Below are 26,188 nucleotides of genomic sequence, written 5' to 3' on the forward strand. Positions count from 1 at the left end.
GTAGGAGCAATTGCATCATGTATGCAGACAAACCCTCTCCTCCTACCACTCAACACCACAACCTGTGAGAGATGCACTTATCTAGCCAAACTGGAGGTAAAACTCTCTCCAACCAAGACTGAACTTGACAGTCATGAGGAGAAGGTAAACATTTGCACCACACCACACTCAATACATATTCTCACTAAATCTACACCACCATAGTAACACAAAAACATTCGCGGAGGCTCTCAATAATAATCTGTCTAAGCAACAAAGACCTCCAAAGCAGAAACGCAAGCAACCTCCATCCCCCAACACAACCCAAATGACACATAGCCCACAGACTCAGTGTACCACTCAACCACAGCCAATAAGGCAAAACAACGTACCCAACACACTAGTCATAGGTGACTCTATAGTCAGGCACACTGATGTCCCACTCACCAGGCTAAACAAGGAGAAGGTTACTGTCAGCTGCCTGTCGGGTGCCAGGATCCTCCACATAACCCACGCAAGTACAAATATGTCTCTGTCATTGTCCATGTTGGTTTGAATGACCTGAGACATACCTCCCTGGACTAAATGAAAAGAGACATGGAAGAGCTTTCCGATCTTGTAGCCCAGTCAGGTATGACCCTAGCCCTGAGTAGCATTCTGCCATTGCCCAGAATGACACCACAGTACAAGGACAAAATGATTGACTTCAACAATTGGCTAAGCTTCTGGTGTCATTCTAAGGGGATCCAGTATCTGTCTGCTTGGGATGACCTGGTTGACAGACCACAATGCTTTGCCACAGATGGCCTGCACTTGTCGCCCCTGGGATTCTGGATACTGGCTAAGGCTCTTGCTGCCCCTATAGTGCCTTTTTTAGGTAGGGTTCAAATGACAAATTCACCACCATAACAGGAACAGGCAAGCAAAAACTGAGGGTAATGCTACTCAATGCTAGAAGCCTAAATCTCAAAATGCACTCACTCGAGCCACTCCTTAAAATGGAGAACATCGATATATGTGCAGTGACTGAGACATGGTTCAAGGCTCCAGAGAGCACCCCTGCACTACCAGGCTATAACTCATACCACACTTTTCGGCCATGTAACCTGGACCGAAACACCAAAGGCGGAGGTGTGTCCATATTCATTAAGGATAACCACACCTCCAGGCTAGTTGCTCAGCATAATGCACCCGAGGTTATCCAAGTGCAACTAACTCTGGGCAAAACTGCAATCCAAATTGTAGCTTGCTACAGATCCTCCACCATGCCCCAGGATTCCCACTCCTCTTTTCTTGACGTATTGGAAAATATTAGGGTTCAACCAAACACCCTAATAATGGGCGACTTCAACTATCCCACCATTAACTGGGAAAACTACTCATGTACCAACTCCTTAGCTCAATGCTTTCTGGAATTCATAAACTCCAATGCCCTAGATCAACTTATCCACACCCCCCACCCAGGGCAACAGTGTCCTAGACCTAGTCATTACCAACATGAGTGACCGGTGTTCCACACCTGAAATCAAATCCTCGTTGGTCCGATCCAACCATAAGCTTATCACCCTTGATATCCACATCCCGCCCCCACCCCCCATTAAGGAAACCACAGTAAAAAAATTCTCCAAAGCCAACTTCATGCTTCTTAAGACAGAAGTGGTGAACTTCATGACACCCATGCAGATGGATAATACAGTTACAACTGCTGAATCCTACACAAATGCATTCTATAAACACTTACACGAGTGCATGGATTGTGCTATCCCAAACAGAACCAAGACCATCCTCCAAAAAAAGGAAGCCAATCTGGTGGTCCCCTGCCATAAACAAACTGTACAACAGAAGGAAGAAACTGTTGGAAAAGAGAGTAAAATCACATGAGTGGAGGAGCTCCCTGATCAACCTCAGTAAGAAGCTGAGAACCCTTATAAGATCCTCCAGAGCTAGCTATGAAAACAAAATTGCCACTAAATCCAACCACAACCACAAAGCATTCTATAGCTATGTCAAGGTTCTAGATGGCAACACCCAGATCTGCTCTGAGTTACAGCACAAAGGCATGAAAATTACAGAACCAACTGATATTGCCAACATCCTGGCAGATAGGTTCAGTGCTAACTTTACCCCCCTCTCACCCCCTAAAGGGCCCATATCTATACAAGAAGAATGCAGAGTCCCTGTAATCACAACTACACAGGTAAAGGCTGCACTCTCTAAAGCCAAAAACACAGCATCCATGGGACCGGACAACATCCCAGGCTACGTTTTACACAAACTTCAGAACGAACTGGCTCCCCACTTAAGCACCATGTTCAATAATAGCCTCGCATCAGGCTTTGTGCCCACTGAATGGCGCACAGCAACAGTTATCCCACTCCACAAAGGGGGAGCCACCACTGATCTCAGGAACTATCGACCTATTAGCCTGACGAGCCTGGTCTGCAAGGCCATGGAACGTATCATCATGGAACTTATAAACAAAGACATTGGTAACCTCCAAACTCTGGATCCCACCTAGTTCGGGTTTGTGAAAGGCAGATCATGCCTCCTGAACCTGATCGACTTCTTTGAGGCAGTCACCAAAGCCGTGGATGAGGGTAAGGTGGTTCACACAGTCTATCCTGACCTCACCAAGGTTTTCAACACCATCCCCCATTCTGGAATTATAGCTAAACACACTAAACTAGGTATATATCCCTACATCACAAGATGGGTTGCCAACTGGCTCACTGACAGAACCCACACTGTAAAAGTTGCAGACTTCAAATCTGACCTCAAAGCAGTGACAAGTGGAGTACCATAGGGTTCTGTCCTAGGACCTCTCCTGTTTGGTATCTACTTCTCTGAAGTACAGGCTAACACAGAAGGCCTCTGGCTAACAAAGTTCACAGATGACTGCAAACTAGGAGCCATAGTCAAGTCTCCAAATGATGTGGACATCCTACAGAAGAGCTTCACTGAGACAGATGCCTGGTGTCAGAGCCATGGCCTCAAGCTCAATGCCAAAAAGTGCAGTGTCATCCCCTTTGGTAAAAACTCTGTACCCCTGAACTACCACATAGGCAGTAATCTACTTAACACCAAATGCGTGATAAGAGACCATGGGACCTAGGTGGACAGTAGTCTCTCCTTTGATAGTCACATCGCCACAGTAGTCAGGAAGTCCTTCTACGTGGCACACCTCATCATAAAAGGGTTCTCATCTAGGAAAAAAGAGGTCATTGTTCCCCTCTACTTGTCACTCATTAGACCCATTATAGAGTACAATGCCCCTGTTGGAATGTACCTCACAGGACATCTGCAGCAGCTGGAAAGGCCACAGAAGTACCTCACAAAGAGGATTACTGGCCTCAAACAAATGCCCTACACTGACCGCCTCAAAAAACTCCAGCTTTACTCTGTAGCATATCGCCTACTTCGAGGTGATCTCTGCCTAACATATAAAGCTATGTCATACCCAGAGGTGTTGGACATGCTACTCCTTAAGAAATCCCAATCCCTCCAAGCTACATGCTCTAGGGACCTAAACCTTGTCACCACAATAAACAGGACATGCTGGAGGGATAGATTCCTGTCCCAGAGACTTCCTATACTCTGGAACAAGCTACCCATCTATGTCAAGCAAAGTTCTTCATTAGCACTCTTCAAGAAAAATCTTAATGAGTGGATGGGAAATAGGAAATACACCCCGGGGATCACTTCTGTGTCTCTGCTGGACAGTGGCACAGGAAAATAACTTTCTTGGGTGACATAAGCTATGGAACCTTGCTGGCTAGGCTTATGTAGGCCCTTGGGCCGATAGCCTAGCACCTACCTATGAACCTATGAACCTGTAAGACTTTTCAGTCATATTTAGATATGCTATCGAAACATGTAACTCCCATCTGAATTGCAGAAGGAATCAATTCAGGGCACACTGTGGGTGCATCGAAGAACATTTTTGCCTAACATCAAAGTTTGAATCAGTACTAACTTCATGAACTTTAATCATACTATGACTTAGGAATGGGATCCATTCCATCATAGTATTAGAAACTCAAAAGACTTGGAGAACTTTAACCAAGACAGAAATATTGTATTCATGGGTACTGGAACCATAGAGTGGAGGGGGGCAGGAGCCCCCCCACTTTCAACAGCTGCCCAGTGTGCCCTAAAAGTGCTGACATAGTAGAGATTACATGGAATCATTTGCATTGACATTTCCAAGGCAACCACAAGCTCAGGCAATTCAAAAAATAACAATATGAGTAAAAAAAATCATCTTTTTCTGGCTGCCCAAGCTCACAGTTACCATGGAAATGTCTTTGCGAGTTTTTCTAAGGTATACTGATCAATGTCTTTCATTGAGACATTAAAAATAGGGGCAATTTCTAACTGTTACTTATTCATTTAAAATTTTAACAGAACAGGTTTCTCATCAACATGCATTTTCTGAATAATAAAAGTGTGAAACTTTAATATCTGGCAAAAGTGACTGACTGTAATCCTCTGCATATCTCTCAACTTTTGCCGAACCCTCAATAAGCCTGTGTCAAACTCCACTTCAACTTGAGTTGTGGATCTAGATCAGTGATAGCAAACCTATGACCCAAGTGTCAAAGGTGACACACCAGCGTTCATTAGCACCCAAGTTACCAAAGAAACTGAATGAACAAAAATACAATAAATATGTAACCCTGCACTTATTTATTAAAACTCAGCAACAAAACCTCATTAATAGATAATCAAATCAAATGCAATGTGTTTCCATATTTTTTTTAGTTCAATTCAAAATTACTTTTAAAAGTAGGGTAATTTTTTAGTGCACTGTTTTAAGCCCAATTATCAGTGCACGCATTGTTTTCTGTATTGTTAAGTCACTGTTTTTTCTTTTACTTTGTATACCACCACACGATTAGACTGTATTTTTTAAATAAACAAATATGTAAAAAATTGTTTCTCTTTTGTCGGGGGAGGGGATGACACACCAGCAGAGTCAAGATGGGCATTTTCCAAATTTCTGACATGCCGAGCCCAAAAGGTTCGCCATCACTGATCTAGATGTTCTATGGTGCATTTCATGTCTTATTTTTGAAAGATAATGACTTGTAGTGTATAGATAACTGTGATTATGCTCTGAATTTGGGGGGAAAGCATGCTTGCTGGTCACCATTCTGACACTGGAAAGGTTCTTAACAAGATTTTATTAAGTACCTGTTACTACTGTTAAGCTGTAGTTACACACTAGAGTATTAACAGTAAGTAATCTGCACTCACTATAAAACAGCAGTGGGAAACTGGTAAACACTTCTTTCAGACTTTTCTCTAAAGTCCTACTAAAGTATTTATTAGTCTGAATGAAGCGTTTAACAGCTTCCCACCACTCTTCTGTGGTGGTTGCTCCCTGCATTGCAACAGTAAGTGTGTTACAGCACTACAGCATATTTTCTCTAAGTCTTGAATATATGGCTACCGGATCAAATACCATACAGGTGCAACTTTAGCTTCATTTGTATTTTTCTATGAAATTTCTGTGCAGTCATTATAAATGTAACTCATATTTACACTGTATACATTTTGTGTCATGGATATCTGAAAACTATGAAAACTGTTATCACTCCTTGGTAGGGAAGACAGTCCAAATGTCTTCCTGGCCTCATCCCACTCTTTTACCTTTCCCTCTTTAGTTATCTGCTCCCAATACCTTGGTTCATTTGCCACTTTTCTCTAGTAAATTCTGAAATTTATCTGAAAACGATGACAAATTCACCACCGTACCAGGTACAAGCAAGCAAAATCTGAGGGTAATGCTACTCAATGCTAGAAGTCTAAACCTCAAAATGCACTCACTCGAGGCAATCCTTAAAATGGAGAACATTGACATCTGTGCAGTGACAGAGACCTGGTTGTTCAAAGCTCCAGAGAGCACCCCTGCATTACCAGGCTTCAATTCATACCACACCTTTCGGTCACCTAACCCAGAAAGAAGCACTAAAGGCGGAGGCATGTCCATATTCATTAAGGATATCCACACCTCCAGGCTAGTTGCACAGCATAATGCATCCGAGATTATCCAAGTGCAACTAACTCTGGGCAAGACCGCAATCCAAATTGTAGCTTGCTACAGACCCCCCACCATGCCCCAGGATTCACACTCCTCATTTCTTGATACACTGGAAAGTATTAGGGTACAACCCAACACCCTAATAATGGGCGATTTCAACTACCCCACCATTAACTGGGAAAACTACTCATGTACCAACTCTTTTGCTCAACGTTTTCTAGAATTCATAAATTCCAACGCCTTGGATCAACTTATTCAGACCACCACCAGGGGCAGCAATATCCTAGACCTGGTCATTACCAACATGGGAAACCGGTGTTCCACACCAGAGGTCAGTTCCTCGTTGGTCAGACCTGACCACAAGCTAATCAGCCTAGACATCCACATCCCACGCCCAGCCCCAATTAGGGAAACCATCGTAAAAAACTTCTCAAAAGCCAACTTCACACTTCTTAAGACAGAAGTGGCAAACTTCATGACACCCATGCAGACGGACAATAGAGGTATGACTGCCGAATCCTACACAAATGCACTTTACAAGCACTTACACGAGTGTATGGATCATGCTATCCCTAATAAAACCAAGATGTTATTCTCTAAAAAAAGGAAGCCAATCTGGTGGACCTCTGCCATAAACAAACTCTACAACAGAAGAAAGAAACTGTTGCAAAAAAAAGTAAAATCCCATGACTGGAGGAACTCCCTGGTCAACCTCAGTAAGAAGCTGAGATCCCTCATAAAATCCTCCAAAGCTAGTTACGAAAACAAAATTGCCACTGACTCTAAAGACAACCACAAAGCATTCTATAGCTATGTCAAGAATCTAAATGGGAACACTCAGATCTGCTCTGAGTTACAGTATAATGGCACTAAATATACAGAACCAACTGATATTGCCAACATCCTAGCAGATAGGTTCAGTGCTAACTTTACCGCCCTCTCACCCCCTAGAGGGCCCATCTCTATACCTGAAGAATGCAAAGTTCCTATAATCACAGCTGCACAGGTAAAAAACACACTCTCCAAAGCCAAGAACACAGCATCCATGGGACCTGACAATATCCCTGGCTGCATTCTACACGAACTACAGAATGAACTGGCACCCTACCCAAGTACCATGTTCAATCATAGCCTCACCTCAGGCTTTGTACCCACTGAATGGCGCACCGCGACAGTTATCCCACTCCACAAAGGGGGAGCCATGACGGACCCCGGGAACTACCGCCCCATTGGCCTGATGAGCCTGGTCTGCAAGGCCATGGAACGTATCATCATGGAACTCATAAACAAAGACATTGGTAATCTCCAAACTCTGGACCCTACACAGTTTGGATTTGTAAAAGGCAGAGCATGTCTCCTAAACCTGATTGACTTCTTTGAAGCAGTCACCAAAGCCATAGATCAGGGTAAAATGGTTCACACAGCTTATCTAGATCTCGCCAAGGCTTTCGACACCATCCCCCACTCTGGAATTATAGATAAGCTCACTAAACTAGGTATAAATCCCTATGTCACAAGATGGGTTGCCAACTGGCTTATGGACAGAACCCACACTGTGAAAGTAGCAGATTCCAAATCCGACATCAGACCAGTGACAAGTGGAGTACCACAGGGTTCAGTCCTGGGTCCTCTCCTGTTTGGTATCTACTTCTCTGAAGTGCAGGCCAACACAGAAGGTCTTTGGCTAACAAAGTTTGCAGATGACTGCAAACTAGGAGCCATAATCGAAACTCCTAACGATGTGGACAAACTACAAAAGGCCTCAATGAGACAGATACCTGGTGTCAAAGCCATGGCCTGAAGCTCAATGCCAAAAAGTGTATTGTCATCTCCTTTGGTAAAAACTCTGTACCCATGAACTACCATATAGCTGGTAGTCTACTTAATGCCAAAAATGTGATAAGAGACCTTGGGACACAGGTGGACAGTAGTCTCTCCTTTGATAATCACATCGCCACAGTGGTCAGGAAATCCTTCTACGTGGCTCATCTCATCACAAAAGGATTCTCATCCAGAAAAAAAGAGGTCATTGTTCCCCTCTACTCATCACTCATTAGACCCATTATAGAGTTCAACGCCCTTTTTGGTATGTACCTCACAAGACATCTACAACAACTGGAAAGACCACAGAAATACCTCACAAAGAGGATTACTGGCCTCAAACATATGCCCTATGCAGACCGTCTCAAAAAAACTACAGCTTTACTCCATCGCATATCACCTAGTCAGGGGCGATCTAACATGCTCTAGATCTAGATGCCTAATGATCTAGATGCCTAACATACAAAGCTATGTCAAACCCAGAGCTGTTGGAAATGCTCCACTTAAAGAAATCCCAATCCCTCCGAGCTACACACTCTAGGGACCTTAACTTTGTCACCACAATAAACAGAACATGCTGGAGGGATAGATTCCTGTCCCAGAGACTTCCCATACTCTGGAACAGACTACGTATCTATGTCAAATAGAGCTCCTCATCACTCTTCAAGAAAAATCTTGATGATTGGATGGGAAATGGGAAATTCACCCCGGGGATCACTTCTGTGGCTCTGTTCGACAGGGGCACAGGAAAATAATTTTCTTGGGTGGCGAAAGCCAGGGTACATTTTTTGGCTAGGCTTGTATGGGCCCTAGGGCCGATAGCCTAGTACCTACCTATGAACCTATGAACCTTTATGTTTCTGTAGACAGTTAAAAATACTGCCCTGTTAGATTATGAAGTGACCCTTTTGCCTTCCATCCCCACAGCCTTTGGCAGCTTCAGGCACCCCTGATTGTGTTCATAAAGTATTCTAAGAACTAAGCCAACACACACACACAGAAAGGAAATTTTGCCAGTAGGAATGACTGCAAGTAGGAGTACAGAAAAAAGGCAAAAGGGGGGCTAGAATTTACTAGAGAAAAGTGGCAAATGAACCAAGGTATTGGGAGCAGATAACTAAAGAGGGAAAGGTAAAAGAGTGGGATGAGGCCAGGAAGACATTTGGACTGTCTTCCCTATCAAGGAGTGATAACAGAGTTTTCATAGGTGTTTACTAAGCTAATGACCACAAGGGCCTTTTTCAGCCTAGTCATGTATCCCAAATCTCTGACAAGTTCTGATACCCTTGATAAGTGTAAGCATGGGCCTGGGAAATTAAACATTTACAGGTTACCTGTGTCCATTAGAGCCATAGGTGCCAAACCAGGGATGAATTTCCGATTTCCCATCCAATTGTCCAAGTTGCACTTGAATTGGGTTAGGGAGGAACTCTGCTTCATATGGATGGGGAGCCTGTTCCATAGACGGGGTAGTCTCTGGGATACATACCTATCTCTCCAGCAGGTCCTATTTATATCACAGGCAAGGTTTAAGTCTTTAGAACGGGTAATTCTGGTGCTGTTTGTTTTGTGGATATGCAGGAGGTTCATAGGTTGGTACTAGGCTATCGGCCCTAGGGCCTATATAAGCCTAGCCAAAACAATTCCCTGGCTATTTCTTCCCACAGTATTTACTTCTCTGGACCCCTGTCTAGCAGGGTGATGACATGATCCTGGGATGAATTTCCTATCTCCCATCCAATCATCAAGGTTTCTTTTGAAGAGGGCCAAAGAGAGACTCTGCTTGACATGTATCGGCAGTCTGTTCCAGAGTCTAGGGAGTCTCTGGGTCAGGAACCTATCCCTCCAGCATGTTGTATTCATTGTGTTGACAAGGTTTAGATCACTGGAGCGTGTGTCTGAGGGATTGGGATTTCTTTAAGTGTAGCATGTCCAACAGCTCTGGGTTTGACATGGCCTTGTATGTTAAGCAGAGATCGCTTCTGAGTAGATGATATGTGACAGAGTATAGGTGGAGTTTTTTTTAGATAGCCAGCATAGAGCATCTGCTTTAGGCCTGTGATTCTTTCAGTGAGGTATTTCTGCGGCCTTTCCAGTTGTTGCAGATGTCTTGAGAGGTACATACCAAATGGGGTGTTGTATTCTATAATGGGTCTAATGAGGAATGAATACAGTGGGACAATGACCTCCTTTTATCTGGATGAAAAGCCTTTAGTGATGAGGTGTGCCACGTAGGATTTCCTGACTGTTGTGGCAATGTGGTTATCGAAGGTGAGACCACTGTCCACCTGTGTCCCTAAGTCTCTTTTCACACTTTAAGTGTTTAGTGTACTGCCACCTATGTGGTAATTCACGGGAACATGTTTTCTTTCCCAAACGGGATAACTATACATGTCTTGGCATTAAGCTTGAGCCCATGGCTCTTGCACCAAGCATCCATTTCTGTAACGCCCTTTTGTAGAATATCCACATAATTTGGGGATTCAATAATGGTTCCCAGTTTGCAGTCATCTGCGAACTTTGTTAGCCAGAGTCCCTTAGTGTTGGCCAGTACTTTAGAGAAGTAGATGCCAAACAAGAGCAGTCCCAGGACTGAACCCTGAGGTACTCCAGTTATCACTTGTCTGGAGCTGGATTTGGAGTCAGCTACTTTTACAGTGTAGGTTCTGTCAGTAAGTCAGTTGTCAACCCATCGAGTGATGTAGGGATTAATGCCCAGCTTAGTAAGTTTATCTGTGATTCCAGAGTGGGGGATGGTGTTGAAGGCCTTGGCGAGGTCCAGATATCCATCAGAGTGGGGTCTGACAATGCCCTGTATGCCAGGCATAGATCTCCCATCAAAAGCCTATGGGAGACAGAATACATGGATAGGGTTTTGAGGCGGTCTGCATAGGGCATTTTACTTTCACCCTGTATTCTTTCAGTGAGGAACTTCTACAGACTTTCCAATTGTTGGATATACCCAATTAGGTACATACCAAAGGGGGCATTGTACTCAATGATAGGTCTGATGAATGCCACAATTAGTGGAACAATAACTTCCTTGGACTTAGATGCCATACCTTTGTTTATAAATTGCGCAACATAGAATGATTTCCTCACCACTGTAGACACGTGATGGTCAAAGACTAGATCACTATTTATGTGTGTCCCTAAGTCCCCGACTACTGGATCAACTCTAAGAGGTGTGTTGTCAATATGATAGTATCCTTTTGGGAAGTCATCCATCCCTGGTAACTATTATGCATTTCTTGGCATTTAGTTTTAGTCTATGGCTCTGACACCAGTTGTTTGTCTGTGTCAGCCCCTCCTGGAAAACATTTGTGTCAATGTGAGATTCAATGATGGCTCCTAATTTGCAATTATCTGCAAATTTAGTCTGCCAGAGACCACTGACATTGACCTTGACTTCTGAGATGTAAATCCCAAAAAGGAAAGGTCCAAAGACTGATCCCTGAGGGACTCTACTTGTGACTGGACCCTTCGTAGAGGTGGACTCCCCAATTCTGACTTCCTGAGTCCTGTTGGTTAGCCAGTTAGCTATCCACTGGGTGACATACAGGTTAGTACCCAACCTCTTGAGTTTTTCAACAATGCCTGAGTGGGGTATTGTGTCACATGCCTTGGCCAAGTGAAGGTAGGCAGTGTGAATGATTTTTCCCTCATCCATTGCTTTGGTGACCTTCTCAGAGAAGTCCACCCTGTTGATCTGCCCTTGATGAAATCAAATTCGGTTTGGTCTAGTGTCTGGAGGTTTACTATATATCTATTGATCATCTCCATGATAATTCTTTCCATGGCTTTACATATAAGAATAGTGAGATTTATGGGTCTGTAGTTTCCATTGTCTGTAGATGGCCCACCTTTGTGCAGAGGGATGACTGTTGCCTTTCTCCTTTCATGAGGCATGAAGTCTGTTTGGAGGCTACAGTTAAATAGTAATTCCAGAGGCCCTCATAGGTCATGTCTCATACAATTTAGAAGACATCCTGGGAAATTGTCTGGGCCCATTGATGAAGTGTTCTTGGTCTTAGAGAGAGCATTAAGGATCTGTTCCCTAGTGATAGTCGGGGGAGTTATATTTGATGATATTTCCTGAGGGAAGGTTGAGGGGGAAGAGGGGTAAAGTTGGAGCTGAATTTATCAGCCAGGAGGTTTGCTATATCTTCTGGCTCAGTGTAGGTAGCTCCATTTACAATGAGCTCTGCACACAATTGTATATTGCCTTTGAGGTTGTGGACATAGTTAAAGAAAGCTTTGTAGTTGTCCTTGGAGGCCAAACTTGCCTCAAATTTGGTTTTGGTAGACTTTATTTGTCCTCTGAGTTGTTTGTTTAGTTGATTGAGTGTGCTTGTATCCTGCTGGGTGCCTCACCTCCTAGTTTTTGCCATGATTTTCTTCCTTCTGTCACACAGCCTATTGATTTTGTGATTCCACCAGGGTAGGTAAAGAGAAAGGAATAGGGGATCCCCAGTGAGAGAGGTGCACTGATAGAGCTTTTAGTAGATTGTAGAACAGAAGCTGCTGTTAAAAATGGATAAACTAGTAAGGCATATAAAGTATTGCATGTTAACTATAGGAATCAGTCAGAGGAGGTTAGAAAACATTGGGAAAAGAGACTGGAAAAGCAATTTACAGGGGAACAGTAACGGAAATATTAATATGGCTCCCAATCAGGCTACAAAATCCAGAAGGTTTTGGATCTTTGCTTGGAAGCGTTTGCATATTCTTATACTTGAAGCAGACTTCAAAGAGTTTTTCCTCAGGTAGATAGCAAATGTTGGAGGTGTAATGGGAAAGAAAGAAGTAACTGCAAACATGTGTTTTGGAAGTGTCATAAATTGGCAGGTTTTAAAAACTCCCTACAGAGTACTCTATCAGAAATATTGGGTGAACAAATGAGTCTAACAATGGAAATTATTATTATTTTTTTTTTGCTTTGATGCATAATTAGAACTGCCTAGATATAGTAAAGCTTTGCTGGGTTTAATTGTGGTAGCTGTCAAAAAAGCAGTTACTAGAAAATGTAAATCAAGGTCTAAACCAACCATGCTAGAAGAAGTGAATTTAGTAACAGAAATAAAAGAACTGGAATTGGGATCTTTAGAAGAGAGTAAGAGAAAATTACATACAAACAAATGGGAATAGTACATGCAGAATAATGTTTTGGAGGAGGAATAAGGTTTAAGAGAAGGCAGGAATTGAATGAACCATGTAATATTTAACTGACAATGACTGTATAGAATATTATAAATGACATATAATGTTTCCAATTGAAAATCTGTAAATATGGTTTATTTTCATTTAAGTGTATGACTGCCTATGTCATAAGTGATAATTCAATAAAGATGTTTCTTGTTTAACAAAAAAAAAAAAAAAAAAATCAGAGGAATTTCCCAGGTACAGAAATACACCATCAGTAAAACAAAGGCTTCCTGAAAGCTTAGGATAATATTGAAAGTTAAGAGTAATTACAGCTTCTTCTATTTACCTATGTCAGGAAATTATAAAATAACACCCATCATTGTTCTGAACTTATTCAGAATGGCACTAGCTACTCTAATTCAGTGGATATCAAAAATTTACTGGCAAATAAATTCAGTGCTAACTTTACTATAGGGACATCTACAGAAAACCTGCTTATGCCTAATGACTAAAGACCTAAAGCCACCATTCATCACAAAAAGAACACTTGTTAAAAGTACTTTCCAAAACTAAAAAGAAACATCCTCTATGGGACATAACATATGAGGCTGCCTGCTGAGCAGCACTAAACATGGGTTGTCGGACATGCTTTGCCAACTATTCAACCTCATCTTATCCACTAAGGCTCCATCAGATCACACATGCACTCAAGTCCTTGAGTAGCTAGCACCTGTATGACTCTGTCATAGTACATGTAGGTGTTAATGACCTGAGACAAACCTTCCTGGACTATATGAAGAAAGATATGATCAAATTGTTGGTCAATCTGTCCCAAGCAGGTATGAGCCTTGAGCAGCATTCAAACATCACCAAGGATGATGCTGCAGTATAAGCAAAAAATAATCATTATCAGTAACTGGCTTACCTTCTGTTATCATTCTAGCTGACTAAATTTACAGATGGCTGTAAGCTAGAAGCAGTAATTGAATCCCAAATGACTTAGCAATTCTGTAGGAAGGTTTGTCCCAAAGAAATAACCGGTGCCAAAAACATCGACCGAAACTAAATGCCAAAAAAGGCATTATTGTATCTTTGAGAAGTCATCTACTCTAGGGAACTACTGCATTGACAGTACGATTCTAAGAGTTGATCCAGTTGTTCTGCATTTTGGGAAATTAGGGTGACAGTGACCTAATTTTTAACCAATGTGTGTTCATTGTCATAAGAAAGTTATTCTGCACTGCACAGCTTATAAACAAAGGGGTTGTGTCTAGCCCTAAAGATGTCATTGTCCCCCTTTACTCAGTCCTCATTATGCCAGTCATTGATACTATTTTTCATAATCAGGTAACATTCAGAAAACAAAACACGTTTGAAAAAAAAAACTGAAACATAGAAGGGTGATACTGTATGTTGCTTAAATGTAAATAGCATCAAGTCACAGTTAAGGAGTATACTAATTAATGTGTATGAAATGCTGGGTGACACAGTCATTATTATCTCACAACATGATGTTTTCTGGTTTGGTTCTTACCTGGATTGCGTCTTTTGTGAAGTTTGCATGTCCTCTCCTTGGTCTTATAGGTTTTCTCCAGGTGTCACATTTTCCTCCCACATTCCTAAGACATTTGGACATACAGTAAGCAGATTGGCAACTTCTAAATTGCCCTCAGTTTTGTGTGTGTGTGTGTGTGTGTGTGTGTGTGTGTGTGTGTGTGTGTGTGTGTGTGTGTGTGTGTGTGTGTGTGTGTGTGTGTGTGTGTGTGTGTGTGTGTGTGTGCGCACGCGCCTGCACATGCGTACGTATGTGTGATATAGAAGAAAGGCATTGCATCCTACTTCCATTCCCCTTTGCCTATTTAATTCCATAGATGGAGGTGGCTGTTCGTGGGGTTACTATAGGAGTCAGCTGTAAGCATGGATGCATGGAGATGATGTGCTGGGTCTAGGAGATGTTTTGTATTCCACACAAAGATCAGTTAGAAGGTATAGTCAAGCAAAAGGTAGTGTGTACAAAAGGAGAAGATATATGCTCAAGGATCACAGCAGTAGTAAATGAAAAAAGAAAAAAATACTAAAGTAATAGATTTTGTGCTATGGTTGGGCAGATATGCAGTATTTGATGTGGGAAAGTTATTACAAAGGTTAAAACTCTTATTGGTAAATGTGAGCAAAATCTAGTTGGCAGATTTCAGTATGAATTTACGAAAAAGAAAACAAAAATTGTTTTCAGATTTAAAAAATGGTCGGAGATTGGCAAACTAGGGGACTTATGTATGGGCAAAGAAAGGAAATGTACATAAAGGCAAGGGCAAAAAGCAACAGAGATTGATTACATGGTTCATACCACTAGCACAAAGGAACTGAACTGCAAAAACGGGTTATTTTTAGACCATGTAGTCAGAATGAATTTGGTGAGGATATAATTAGGATAACAATAGGTGAAGAAATAGAAAAAATGGGCAACTTGTATAACATGAGTGTTTTCAATAAGATGACACGGAATGCGCATTTGTTTTTAAAACACTACTGTAAATCATAGCATGAGTGATTGGACCAATGGAATAAAGTAAAAAATGTTGCACATTCTGTGTAGCAAGGTGATACAAACAGAAGAGAAAATTGATTATAACGACAATATGTACATTGAGTAATGTGAAAATGATCAGTAAGGAGGGAAGAAATATATAGAGATAGAGCAAACACGGATAAAGTAAGAAACAATTCATGAAGAGAAAATTATATTGTTAAAGGGAGACAAGAAGAAATAAACCCTTTATTGACTGTAAAATTTAAAAAACACACACAAATCTGTAATAAATAGTTTGATGACTGTAAAAGGTAGAAAATGGAATTCTCAATAAGAATTTGGGAAATAGTGAATGAAAAAATTCAGCATGTGTGTAGAAAATATGTGGGAAGGTATAGGAGTACAGCAAAGTCAAAGTATGAAACACTGGAAGCCTCATTTAACTCATCTAGAGTGATTTTGTATCCACTGAAATAAATGAGACTTTAGGTAATCTAAAGGATGACTCAGCTACTTAGTTAGATAGGATGAGGTATGGTTCTTGTAAAACATTAGCTTATAGGTTCATAGGTGTGTACTAGGCTAATGGCCCTGGAGCCTTTACAAGCCTAGCCCGTAGGATTACCCTGGCGTCATGCCACCTGACTTTAGTAACCAGTGCCTCTGTCAAGTAGAGCCACTGGAGTGATCCCCATGGTGAATTTTCTATTTCCCAGCCACTCATCAAGATTTCTCTTGAAGAGGGCCAGTGAGGTGCTCTGTTTGACATGTATGGGAAGTCTATTCCATACCATGGGCAGTCTCTGGGTTATGAACCTGTCCTTCCAGCACATTCTGTTGATTGTGATCATGAGGTTGAGGTCTTTGGAGCGTGTGGTGTGGAGGGATTGGGATTTCTTTAGATGTATCATTTCAAACAGAGCTGAGTCAGACATGGCTTTGTAAGTCAAGCAGAGATTGCCTCTAAGTAGGCTATATGAGATAGAGAATAGTTGGAGTTTTTTAAGTCTGTCCATATAGGACAAGTGTTTAAGGCCTAGAATCCTCTTTGTGAGATACTTTTGTGGCCTCTCCAGTTGTTGCAGGTGTCTAGTGAGGTACATGCCAAATGGAACATTCTGCTCAATGACTGGCCCAATGAGGGAAGAGTAGAGGGAGACCATGACCTCTTTCTTCTTAGATGCAAAACCCTTTGTAATGAGATGTGCCACATAGCAGGACTTTCTGACCACAGTGGGAATGTGGTGGTCGAAAGAGAGGTTGCTGTCAACCTGTGTTCCCAGATCTCTTATAACGCCTTCTGTGTTCAGTGGACTACCATCGATGTGGTAATTCATGGGAACCGGGTTTTTCCCAAAGGGGATGATGACACATTTTTTGGCATTGAGCTTAAGGCCATGGTTCTGACACCAGTCATTGGTCTCAGTGAGGCCTTTCTGTAGGATGTCAACATGACTTGGGGAGTTAATAATAGCTCCCAACTTGCAATCATCTGTGAACATTGTCCACCAGATTCCCTTCATGTTGGCCTGGACTTCAGAGAAGTAGATTCCAAACAGGAGAGGACTCAGGACTGAACCCTGTGGGACTCCACTCATGACTAGTTGGCAGTCTGACTTGGAGTCAGCTACTTTCACACTGTGGGTTCTATCTGTGAGCCAGTTTGCAACCAACCTAGTGATATAGGGGTTGATGCCTAGCTTACTGAGTTTTTCTATGATTCCTCAGTGAGGAATGGTCTCAAAGGCCTTGGCCAGATCAAGGTAGGCTGTGTGAACCACCTTGCCTTCATCCACAGCTCTGGTGACTGACTCAGAGAAGTCAACCAAGTTGAGCAGGTATGAACTACCCTTCACAAAACCAAACTGAGTGGGATCCAGAGTTTAGAGATTCCCTATATCCTTGTTTATTAGGCCCATTATGATGTTACTGTGGTGGTGGTGCTGTGGTAGTGTTGTCGCCTCACAGTAAGATGTCCTGTTCGATTCTCAGCTAGAGCGTCTTCTGTGTGGAGACATGCGTGAATGGGCGTACCTTCATTGAAGGCTGTGCATCAGGGCCGGCAACTCGGCATGTAAAAATCTACTGCCAATCATTAGCAGACCGGCGTTCCACTGTGGCACCCCCTAACCGGGAAAAGCCGAAAGACACAACAACATTAGGTCCATTATGATGTGTTCCACAGCTTTGCATATCAGACTCGTTAGGCTAATGGGGTGATAGTTTCCAGGGTCTGTAGTCACTTCTCCTTTGTGGAGAGGGATGACTGTAGCAGTGTGCCATTCAGTAGGGACAAAGCCTGAGGTGAGTCTGTGATTGAACAGGGCACACAGGTGAAGTGCCAGTTCACTCTGTAGTTCATGTAGCACACAGCCAGGGATATTGTCAGGTCGCATAGAAGCTGTATTCTTGGCCCTGGACAGTGCTGTTTTAACCTGTGCAGCAGTAATACTGGGTGCCTGGCAATCTACTGTTAATGTGATAGGTCCTTTGGGAGGGGAGAGAGGGGTAAAGTTGGCACTGCATCTGTCAGCCAGTATATTGGCAATATCTGTCAGCTTGGTATAGGAGGTACCATTGTGCAGTAGCTCAGAGCAAATCTGGGAATTGCCATGGGGATTATTTGCATAACTATAGAAGGCCTTGTGGTTGTCTTTACTATCTGCCACAATTCTGTTTTCATAGCTAGCTTTAGAGGATTTGATGAGGGATCTCAACATTTTGTTGAGATTGATAAGGGAGTTTTTCCAGTCTTCGCACTTCACCTTATTCCACATCAGTTTCCTTCTTCTGTTGTAGAGTTTGTTTATGGCAGGGGACCACCAGATTGGCTTCCTATTTTTGGAGGAGAGCATCTTGGTTCTATTGGGTATGGCGAGATCCATCGTGTTTGTACAGTGCATTGGTGTATGATTCGGCAGCCATGCAACAATTCTCCATTTGCATGGGTGCCGTGAAGTTAGCCACCTCTGTTTTTAGGAGCCCAAAGTTAGCTCTGGAGAAGTTTTTCATGGTGGTTACCTTTGTGTGTGGGGGGAGGGGGTTGTGGATTTCCAAGATGATTAGTTTGTGGTCAGATCTAACCAGGGAGGAGTTGACTGCTGGTGTAGAGCAAGGGTCGCCCATGTTAGTAATGACCAGGTCAAGGATGTTGCTACCTCTAGTGGAGGTAAGAATGAGCTGGTTCAGGGTATTGGAATTAATGAATTCCAGGAAACATTGGGCAAGAGTATTGGTACATGAGTAGTTTTCCCGGTTAATGGAGGGGTAGTTGAAGTTGCCCAGTATGGGAGTGTTAGGTTGGACCCTAATATTCTCCAGGGTGCTTAGGAACGTGGAGTGTGAGTCTTGGGACATGGTTGGAGAACTATAGCAGGCTACAATCTGAATCGCTGTCTTACCCAATGTTAGCTACACCTGAAGTATCTCTGATGTGTTATGTTGCGCTACCAGTATGGAGCTGTGGGCATCCTTTATGAATATTGAAACACCACCGCCTTTGGAACTTTGGTCCAAGTTTTGGGGCCGAAAGGTGTGGAATGAGCTATAGCCTGGTAGTGCAGAGGTGCTTTCTGCCGCCTTGAATCAGATCTCTGTTACAGCATAAATGTCGATGTTCTCCATTTTAAGGAGTGCTTTGAGTGAGTGCATTTTGACGTTTAGACTTCTAGCGTTGAGCTGCATGACCCTCAGATTGCATTTGTTTGTAGCTGTTACGGTGGTAATTTGTTCTTTTGAGCACTGCCTAAAAAGGGCACAGTAGGGGTGGCAAGAGCCGTCCAGTATTTCGGAAGCCCAGGGGTGACAGATGCAGGCCATCTCTGACAAAGCATCGAGGTCTGTCAATCATGTCATCCCAGGCAGACAGATAATGGATCCCCTTAGAATGACACCAGAAACTAATTGTTGAAATCAATCATTTTCTGCTTTTACTTAATAACAGAATGCATTTTATGAATGTTACAAATGAGTGGCACAATAAAGGAGTAAGTGATTTGGAAGGATTAAAACTGTGATGAAACAATGATAAAAAGAGAGAAGTATATAGAAAATTGTAGGTCGTTTGCTGTATGTCAAAACAAGTATTGAATATTATGACATTTTTACAACTAAAAGTTATGCATGCAGTAAATAAATTGTTACAAGAACAGATTTTCGATGTTAAAACGTAAGAGCATCATTAATAACAGTAAGAAATAGGTGATCTAATACAAAGAGAAAACAGAGTAAAATACGAAGTTGTGTCATCAAGAAAGGACACATCTTGGCTAACAAACATTATATGAATAAAATTAAACAAGTTGCACATCTTATTGAGAAGAAGCAATCACATTCGGTTGATAGTGGAAATTTTTTCTAGTATAGATAAATCACTTCTTTTAGGGGCAGTTTGATACTGGTAGATTTACCATTTAAACAAGAAATGGCAGGTGTGTTTTAGAGTTAACCAGAGTTCAGTCATCCATTTCTCATCCTTTTTAATACCAGGTGCTCATTTTTGTAGGTAGTTCAACAGTATACCTTGCAGGCAGAGTGACACCAGATTAAGAAATAAACAAAAAATGTGAAAAATAAGTTGTTTACATATCCCTCATCCAAAACCCACTTACTGTGATATGAAAAATTAATATATATTTTTATTAACAGGTCTGAAAACAAAAAAGAAGAAGAAAACAATAACTGAGATTTTGTCTGATAAATTCCTGGAGAATTTCAATGCCTATGTACAGGTACGTGAAATCGGAATTATTGGCATTTAATGTTCACATTATCTTTTATACAAAAATAAAAATAAAAAATAAATTGAGGCATCCAACAATAGCAGATCTGTGATTTAAGGAAATGATAGGTCAAAGTTCTGGATTTGATGGCAGTTTATAATTTGCAACTAACTTTTCTTAAGTCTGACCTGTCATGTGAGTCGCAGTAAAGAGGCTCTGAAATTGTGACATAAGGGCTCTATAAGACCCATAGGATTTTAGATGGTTTTGCCATAGTAAACTGTATGTATGTTTGTATGAACCATGTCATGGTACAAAAGCAATATGAAATGAAAACCAGAACTGTGCAATACATAGAAGACCAACAACAGCCAGCTCTATAACAGTATCTAGATCACAGCTGTGCTTATGCAAACAGGAGGTGTGTACCAAGTACATATGAGCACAGTCTTGTCTAGTGAGCCACTCGAGAAAACAGATGCAGATTGGCTATACTTTGATGTATATTTTCCTAATGAACACAACAGTGCAAATCTGAAAAACACTCTGGGTACACAGTTTCTTGCCCTTCCCCTGCCTTACCAATAGAACTGAGTAATCCATTACTGTCAAGTGCTGAGGAGCATTGGAACACTAAATGTTCACTTTTACACCACTTTGGTTGGAGATACTATTGCCTACCAGGACTATGTGTATGTTTTCTATGTATGTTGCTATAATATTATTGATTGTGTAGATGCCTAGATTTTTTTTAAGTCTTGGCTGAAAAGAGACCAATGAATTAACCCACTCAAGTGATTAAAAATAAACAAGTGGGAACACTGGTTCCAAGGGATTCAGCTGAACTGTACAACGCAACCTCAAGCATCAGAAATCGCAGCTACATTGCTAATGTATGGCTGTGATAGACATGTCCTAGTCCACAGATATATAGCCAACTAATTATGAAGCAAGGGCAAAAAGCATTATAATGCTGTTTTATGTCATACCTACCCAGTGAGCTAATCCACATATTGCTTTTTGTGATTACTAACCTACAATATACAGGATTTTGAATATTGATGTAGTTTGTGGAAGATGACTATTTGGGAAGCATTATCAGAAGTGTATGATTTGCAGTGAGCTTCCCTTCCTGTCTAAAGGCAGGTTGTACTGCAGAGTCTTGTTTCTGTAACTAAAATCAAAGCCAAGTTAGTAACGGAGTGTAAAAAACTGACAGTTCCAGGTGTCACTGTGAATTCTATCCCTAGGTGAAGACTACAGCTGACTTTGACTATTTAATATGTATAATAGTCCTCAGTCCCTGCTTTACTAATAATGCTGTATTCCTTCTAAGAAAAAGGCAGAACTTCAGGCATGCTTGATAGGGAAATTCATGACTCTGTGTTCCATATGAATAAATACTAATATTTCTGTGTCACATTTAAGAATCTTTAAAATTCTTCTTACATACTGTTGCAGCTTTTCTAAAAGTGTGTGTTGGGGGGGATTCCTTTGCTATCTGGGTAAGCCCACTGAATATAATGTTCTTTTTCAGGAACAGCTTTAGAGCATTGTCTGGTGAAATGACTTGCTCAGACTCTCACATTAAGTAAATGGGGGGAGGAAGAATCAAGCCCCATACCCTGGATTTCAGAAAGCCACATTAACAGCTGACAGCCTTACTCTTCTGTTCTGCCAGACTACAGTTCTGGCAATCATTGATGATGGTTTGGTGTGCATTTTTAATATGTATCTGCCTGATTCACTTTTGCCTTTTGAGTGAAGGTTGTGATGAGATGTGCCATCTGGTAGAGCAACAAAAGGACATTCTATGTAAAAGCATATCACAAAAGTCACCCATTCCTGCTTATGTATGATGCTCAGCACAACTTTAAGATCTTCCATTTTCAAGAAGTGGAGACAGTTTATATTACTCAATTTACTTCATGTTGTTATCCAAGAAAAAAGAATATTGCCAATGTTGTAAACATCAGTTTTACCTGCTCAGATGAAGCTGGGTGTCTTCACTCTTGAGAATATCACAACTGGTGTATTACATGGAACTATTAAAGTGTTAAGTAATTGCATTTCAATAGTCAAGGTTAGCAATATAAAATCCCAGTAAATGTAATAAAGTAAGTAACCGTACTGCACTCAGGATGGGAAGCCTCTTTAAAAGCTGTAATTCAGTAGTTTAAACCTTTGTCTCACATGTCTTGGACCAGGGTTCATTCCTAGTTTCCTGTCATTATCTGTGCAGAATTTGCATGTTTTCCCTGTATCTGTGTGTTTTTTTTCTCTAGATACTCCTGTTCCTTCTACTTTCCAAAAGTATGTTGTTGAATGGTTACTATAAATTATCCATACATATTGCATTTACCCTTGCCCTTGTGTTCCTGGTTTGGCTGGAAAGGCTTCCTTGATGATCAATTCACATACCTGTTTACCAAATTAAATAAATAAATTAATAGCTTTTTTAATATATACAAATTTGCAGTTGGAGATATTGCTCTAAAGAGTGCAGTTTAATTAACCAAAGAAGCCACTTTACTGTATAGCTACTCTCAATGTAACCAAAATCCAGACTGCAGTTTAGACTGATTTAAGATCACAGTTTGAGATCATCAGGACACATTTCAACAAATGTCACTCTCAGCATAATCAGGTATGTGATTTATGCATGCCAAATCGCTTCATAAACTTACTTCCTGGTTTCTAAGCCCATTCAATAAATAAGTCTCACATTTGCTGAACACCAGTTAGAACATTCACATACAATCCTCTGAAAGAAATTACTTCCATGGACAACAGCTTTTCTTGTTAAAAGAAAAAATTCACCCCTGTGTTCATGGCCATCAATTTTTTTTTTCAAATCAGTCTCAGTTTCATATTCATGCTGATGTTGTCAGATCAGTGATTCTGATACAGAATTAAAAAGGACATTATTAAAAGAGAACCATACCCACAGACTTAAAAACATGTTTATTTCATCATGGTTTGGTGTTTTCTACTTTTTAACACTACTCTGGGACTATTTACAGGTTTTTAAATATTTTTATACATAATTTCTGAGTCTGACCACATGGGGTCTGGCATCTTGAAGTAATTCTGATTGCTTAGTCTGCCTCTAGGTATCCCACAATGCAGTGCTTGTCTGTAAAAAATGATATCACACAGGCTTCTTTCTTCCTAAAGCTTCTGTCACTGCATTGATTTTACATACATACACTGCTGTCTTTCAGTCAGTTAGTTTTAAGTAACACTTCATGCCATTCAAAGAATACTTAAAATGCAAATAGTGCAAAAGCCAATGTCCTCCAGAAGGGACTGGCACAGACAAACAACTGGTGTCAGAGCCATGGAATAAAACTAAATGCCAAGAAATGCTGGGAAGTCATCCATCCCTGGTAACTATCATATTGGCAACACACCCCTTAGAGTTGACACAGTAGTCAGGGCCTTAGGGACACACATAGATAGTAATCTAGCCTTTGATAATCATGTGTCTACAGTGGTGAGGAAATCATTCTATGTTGTGCAACTTATAAACAATGATAAGGCATCTAAGTCCAAGGAAGTCATTGTTCCACTGTATTTGGCATTCATTAGACCTGTCATTGAGTACAAGGCCCCCTTTGGTATGTACCTAACCAGGCATATCCAACAAATGGAATGTCCACAGAGGTTCCTCACTAAAAGAATACAGGTTGTAAGTAATATGTCCTATGCAGACTGCCTCAAGGCCCTATCTCTGTATTCTGTCATCTACAGGCTTTTGAGGGGAGATCTACGCCTGGCATACAGGGCATTTTCAGACCACACTCTTATGGACCTCCTGCATATCCACTAAACAGCACCAGAATGACCCATTCTAAATACTTAAACATTGCCTGTGATATAAATAGGACCTGCTGGAGAGATAGGTATGTATTCCAGAGACTACCCAGTCTATGGAACAGGCTCCCCATCCATGTGAGGCGGAGTTCCTCCCTAACCCAATTCAAGTGCAGCTTGGACAATTGGATGGAAAACTTGAAATTCATCCCTGGTTTGACACCTATGTCTCTAATGGACACAGGTAACCTGTAAATGGTTCATCTCCCAGGCCCATGCTTACACATATCAAGGGCATCAGAACTTTTCAGAGATTTGGGATGCATGGTCATTAGCCTAGTAAACACCTATGAACCCATGAAGAACAGACTTTTAAAGTGTTTTTTACTGCTGCTCTTTTTAGAATGGCTAAACTGCAGTTGTTTGTGAAGCCTGAATTGTACTAACTTCCCTAGCTCTCAAAGTGCTAATGGTAATTTGAGCTATTGCCTGCTGTGATTGACAGCTCACAGCAGGAGACTTGACTCATGTACTGTTTCCTTGTTCTAGCCTTTACTTTCTGTATGGGTAGGGGAAAGACCAGGGAGCTGTGACATCACAGCATGGGTGGGTTTTTAGGATGGTCGTGGTAATGTTAGTTTGGGGAGGAAATTCGGCAGAAAACTACCTCTTTTCAGTGGCCTTGATTATATCAGTGAACTGGGGACTGCAGCAAGCTTTTCCAAGGCAGGATAAAAGTTTTTTGAAAGTGAAACCACCACAGTACAGTAAGGTGCTGTTCTAGTGGAGAGAAGTAGTCAATTTAAAATATTTTAAATGCTGTGTTTTTGTTTATTCATAGCACGGACGTTAAATAGGGAGAAAAAGGACAGAAAAGTTGAGCATTTAATAATAGAATCCTGTTGTTGCCCTTTAAATGATCAGATTGCTTTTCTTGGAATGTCTAGGACAATTTAAATACTACCCTCACACACTATTTTTTTAAGTAAAGAGCATAAGACTGCTTTAAACTGTTTTACTCATCTTCCTGTATGCATCATGGCATGTGATGAAGTATGTGCTGCAATACATTTTGCATCCTATGTCTCAAAATGTATCTGTGTCATTGTCTTATAAAAACTTCACAAACTTCTTATTAAGTCATGACCCCAGTAAATCTACAAAGTCCCTGTTGACATCAGGATAGGGTTACTATTAGAGAGCATCCCTACACTTCAGTGGATGCTTTCTACACATGTGCAGAGATGTGCCATTAAAGTCTATGGGCACAATCCCTCAGTATTCATGTGGTGCTGTCACCCAGCAGTACAGTAAATGTATATGTTTGTATTCTTAATAATCAGTTTACCAAGTTGTTTATTAAGAATAGACCACATAAATTAGGAATGCTGAGGGGAAAATGCATTATTGCACTTAAGTAATCACATGATATGATGCTCAAAGGTAAGTTGCAGACATAAACAAATCATTTTAAAATATTTTGTTTTCTTTCTTTTTAAGTAATCACAATATGATGCTCAAAGGTAAGTTGCAGACATAAACAAATCATTTTAAAATATTTTGTTCTTTCTTTCAGTACTATAATCTGCAGAATGGAAATTATGTCTTCAGCCTTAATGTGGTGCATCAGAAATTCCTTTTCAAATCACATATTTTTACAATTTCTAAACACTTTGAATTTAATATGGCTTTGAGATAACATATTTTAGCTCTTCTTTTATTGGAAAATTTAAATCGCTTTACATTAAAAAACACATAATTGTGATTACTTTTCTGAAGGTTAAGAAGTTTTCTGTTCAGGAGCAATATGCCAAGACATTTTAAAACCATGTGTGCATTTTTATATATTTGCTTTGGAAGCATGTTGATCAGTTAAATGCAGTTTCAGGGAAAGTCAATCTGCAGAAATAAATAGGCCAAAGTAACTTTCTCCAAGCCTCAGGGAGGGGGAAATTCCCCTACACCCCCTATGCGGGTGGTCACCCCCAAAGTTTTATGCACCTAGTCCAAGGTCACACAACAGTGGAAAAAAGGAAAAACTTCACTGCTGTCAAAATCTGTTCTGGCTTAATTTCTCTTCTAAACTGACTTTTGTTTGACTTGTATTCACTAGATCAACCCTAAATGCAACCC

At 41.0% G+C, this 26,188-nt stretch overlaps 1 protein-coding gene across 1 annotated transcript in view; it reads left to right on the top strand.

Moving 5' to 3' along the window:
• Positions 1-26,188, top strand: part of PADI2 (peptidyl arginine deiminase 2) — a 1,404,027-nt gene that overhangs the window by 1,287,115 nt on the left and 90,724 nt on the right. Inside the window, exon 14 of the mRNA XM_044061822.1 lies at positions 20,166-20,248. Coding sequence (XP_043917757.1) covers positions 20,166-20,248 — 83 coding nt within the window. The remainder of the gene's footprint in view (positions 1-20,165; positions 20,249-26,188) is intronic.

The sequence above is a fragment of the Protopterus annectens genome, chromosome 2.part0, assembly GCF_019279795.1.
Source record: "Protopterus annectens isolate FY-2018-M chromosome 2.part0, PAN1.0, whole genome shotgun sequence".
In the NCBI taxonomy this organism is placed as follows: domain Eukaryota; kingdom Metazoa; phylum Chordata; order Ceratodontiformes; family Protopteridae; genus Protopterus; species Protopterus annectens.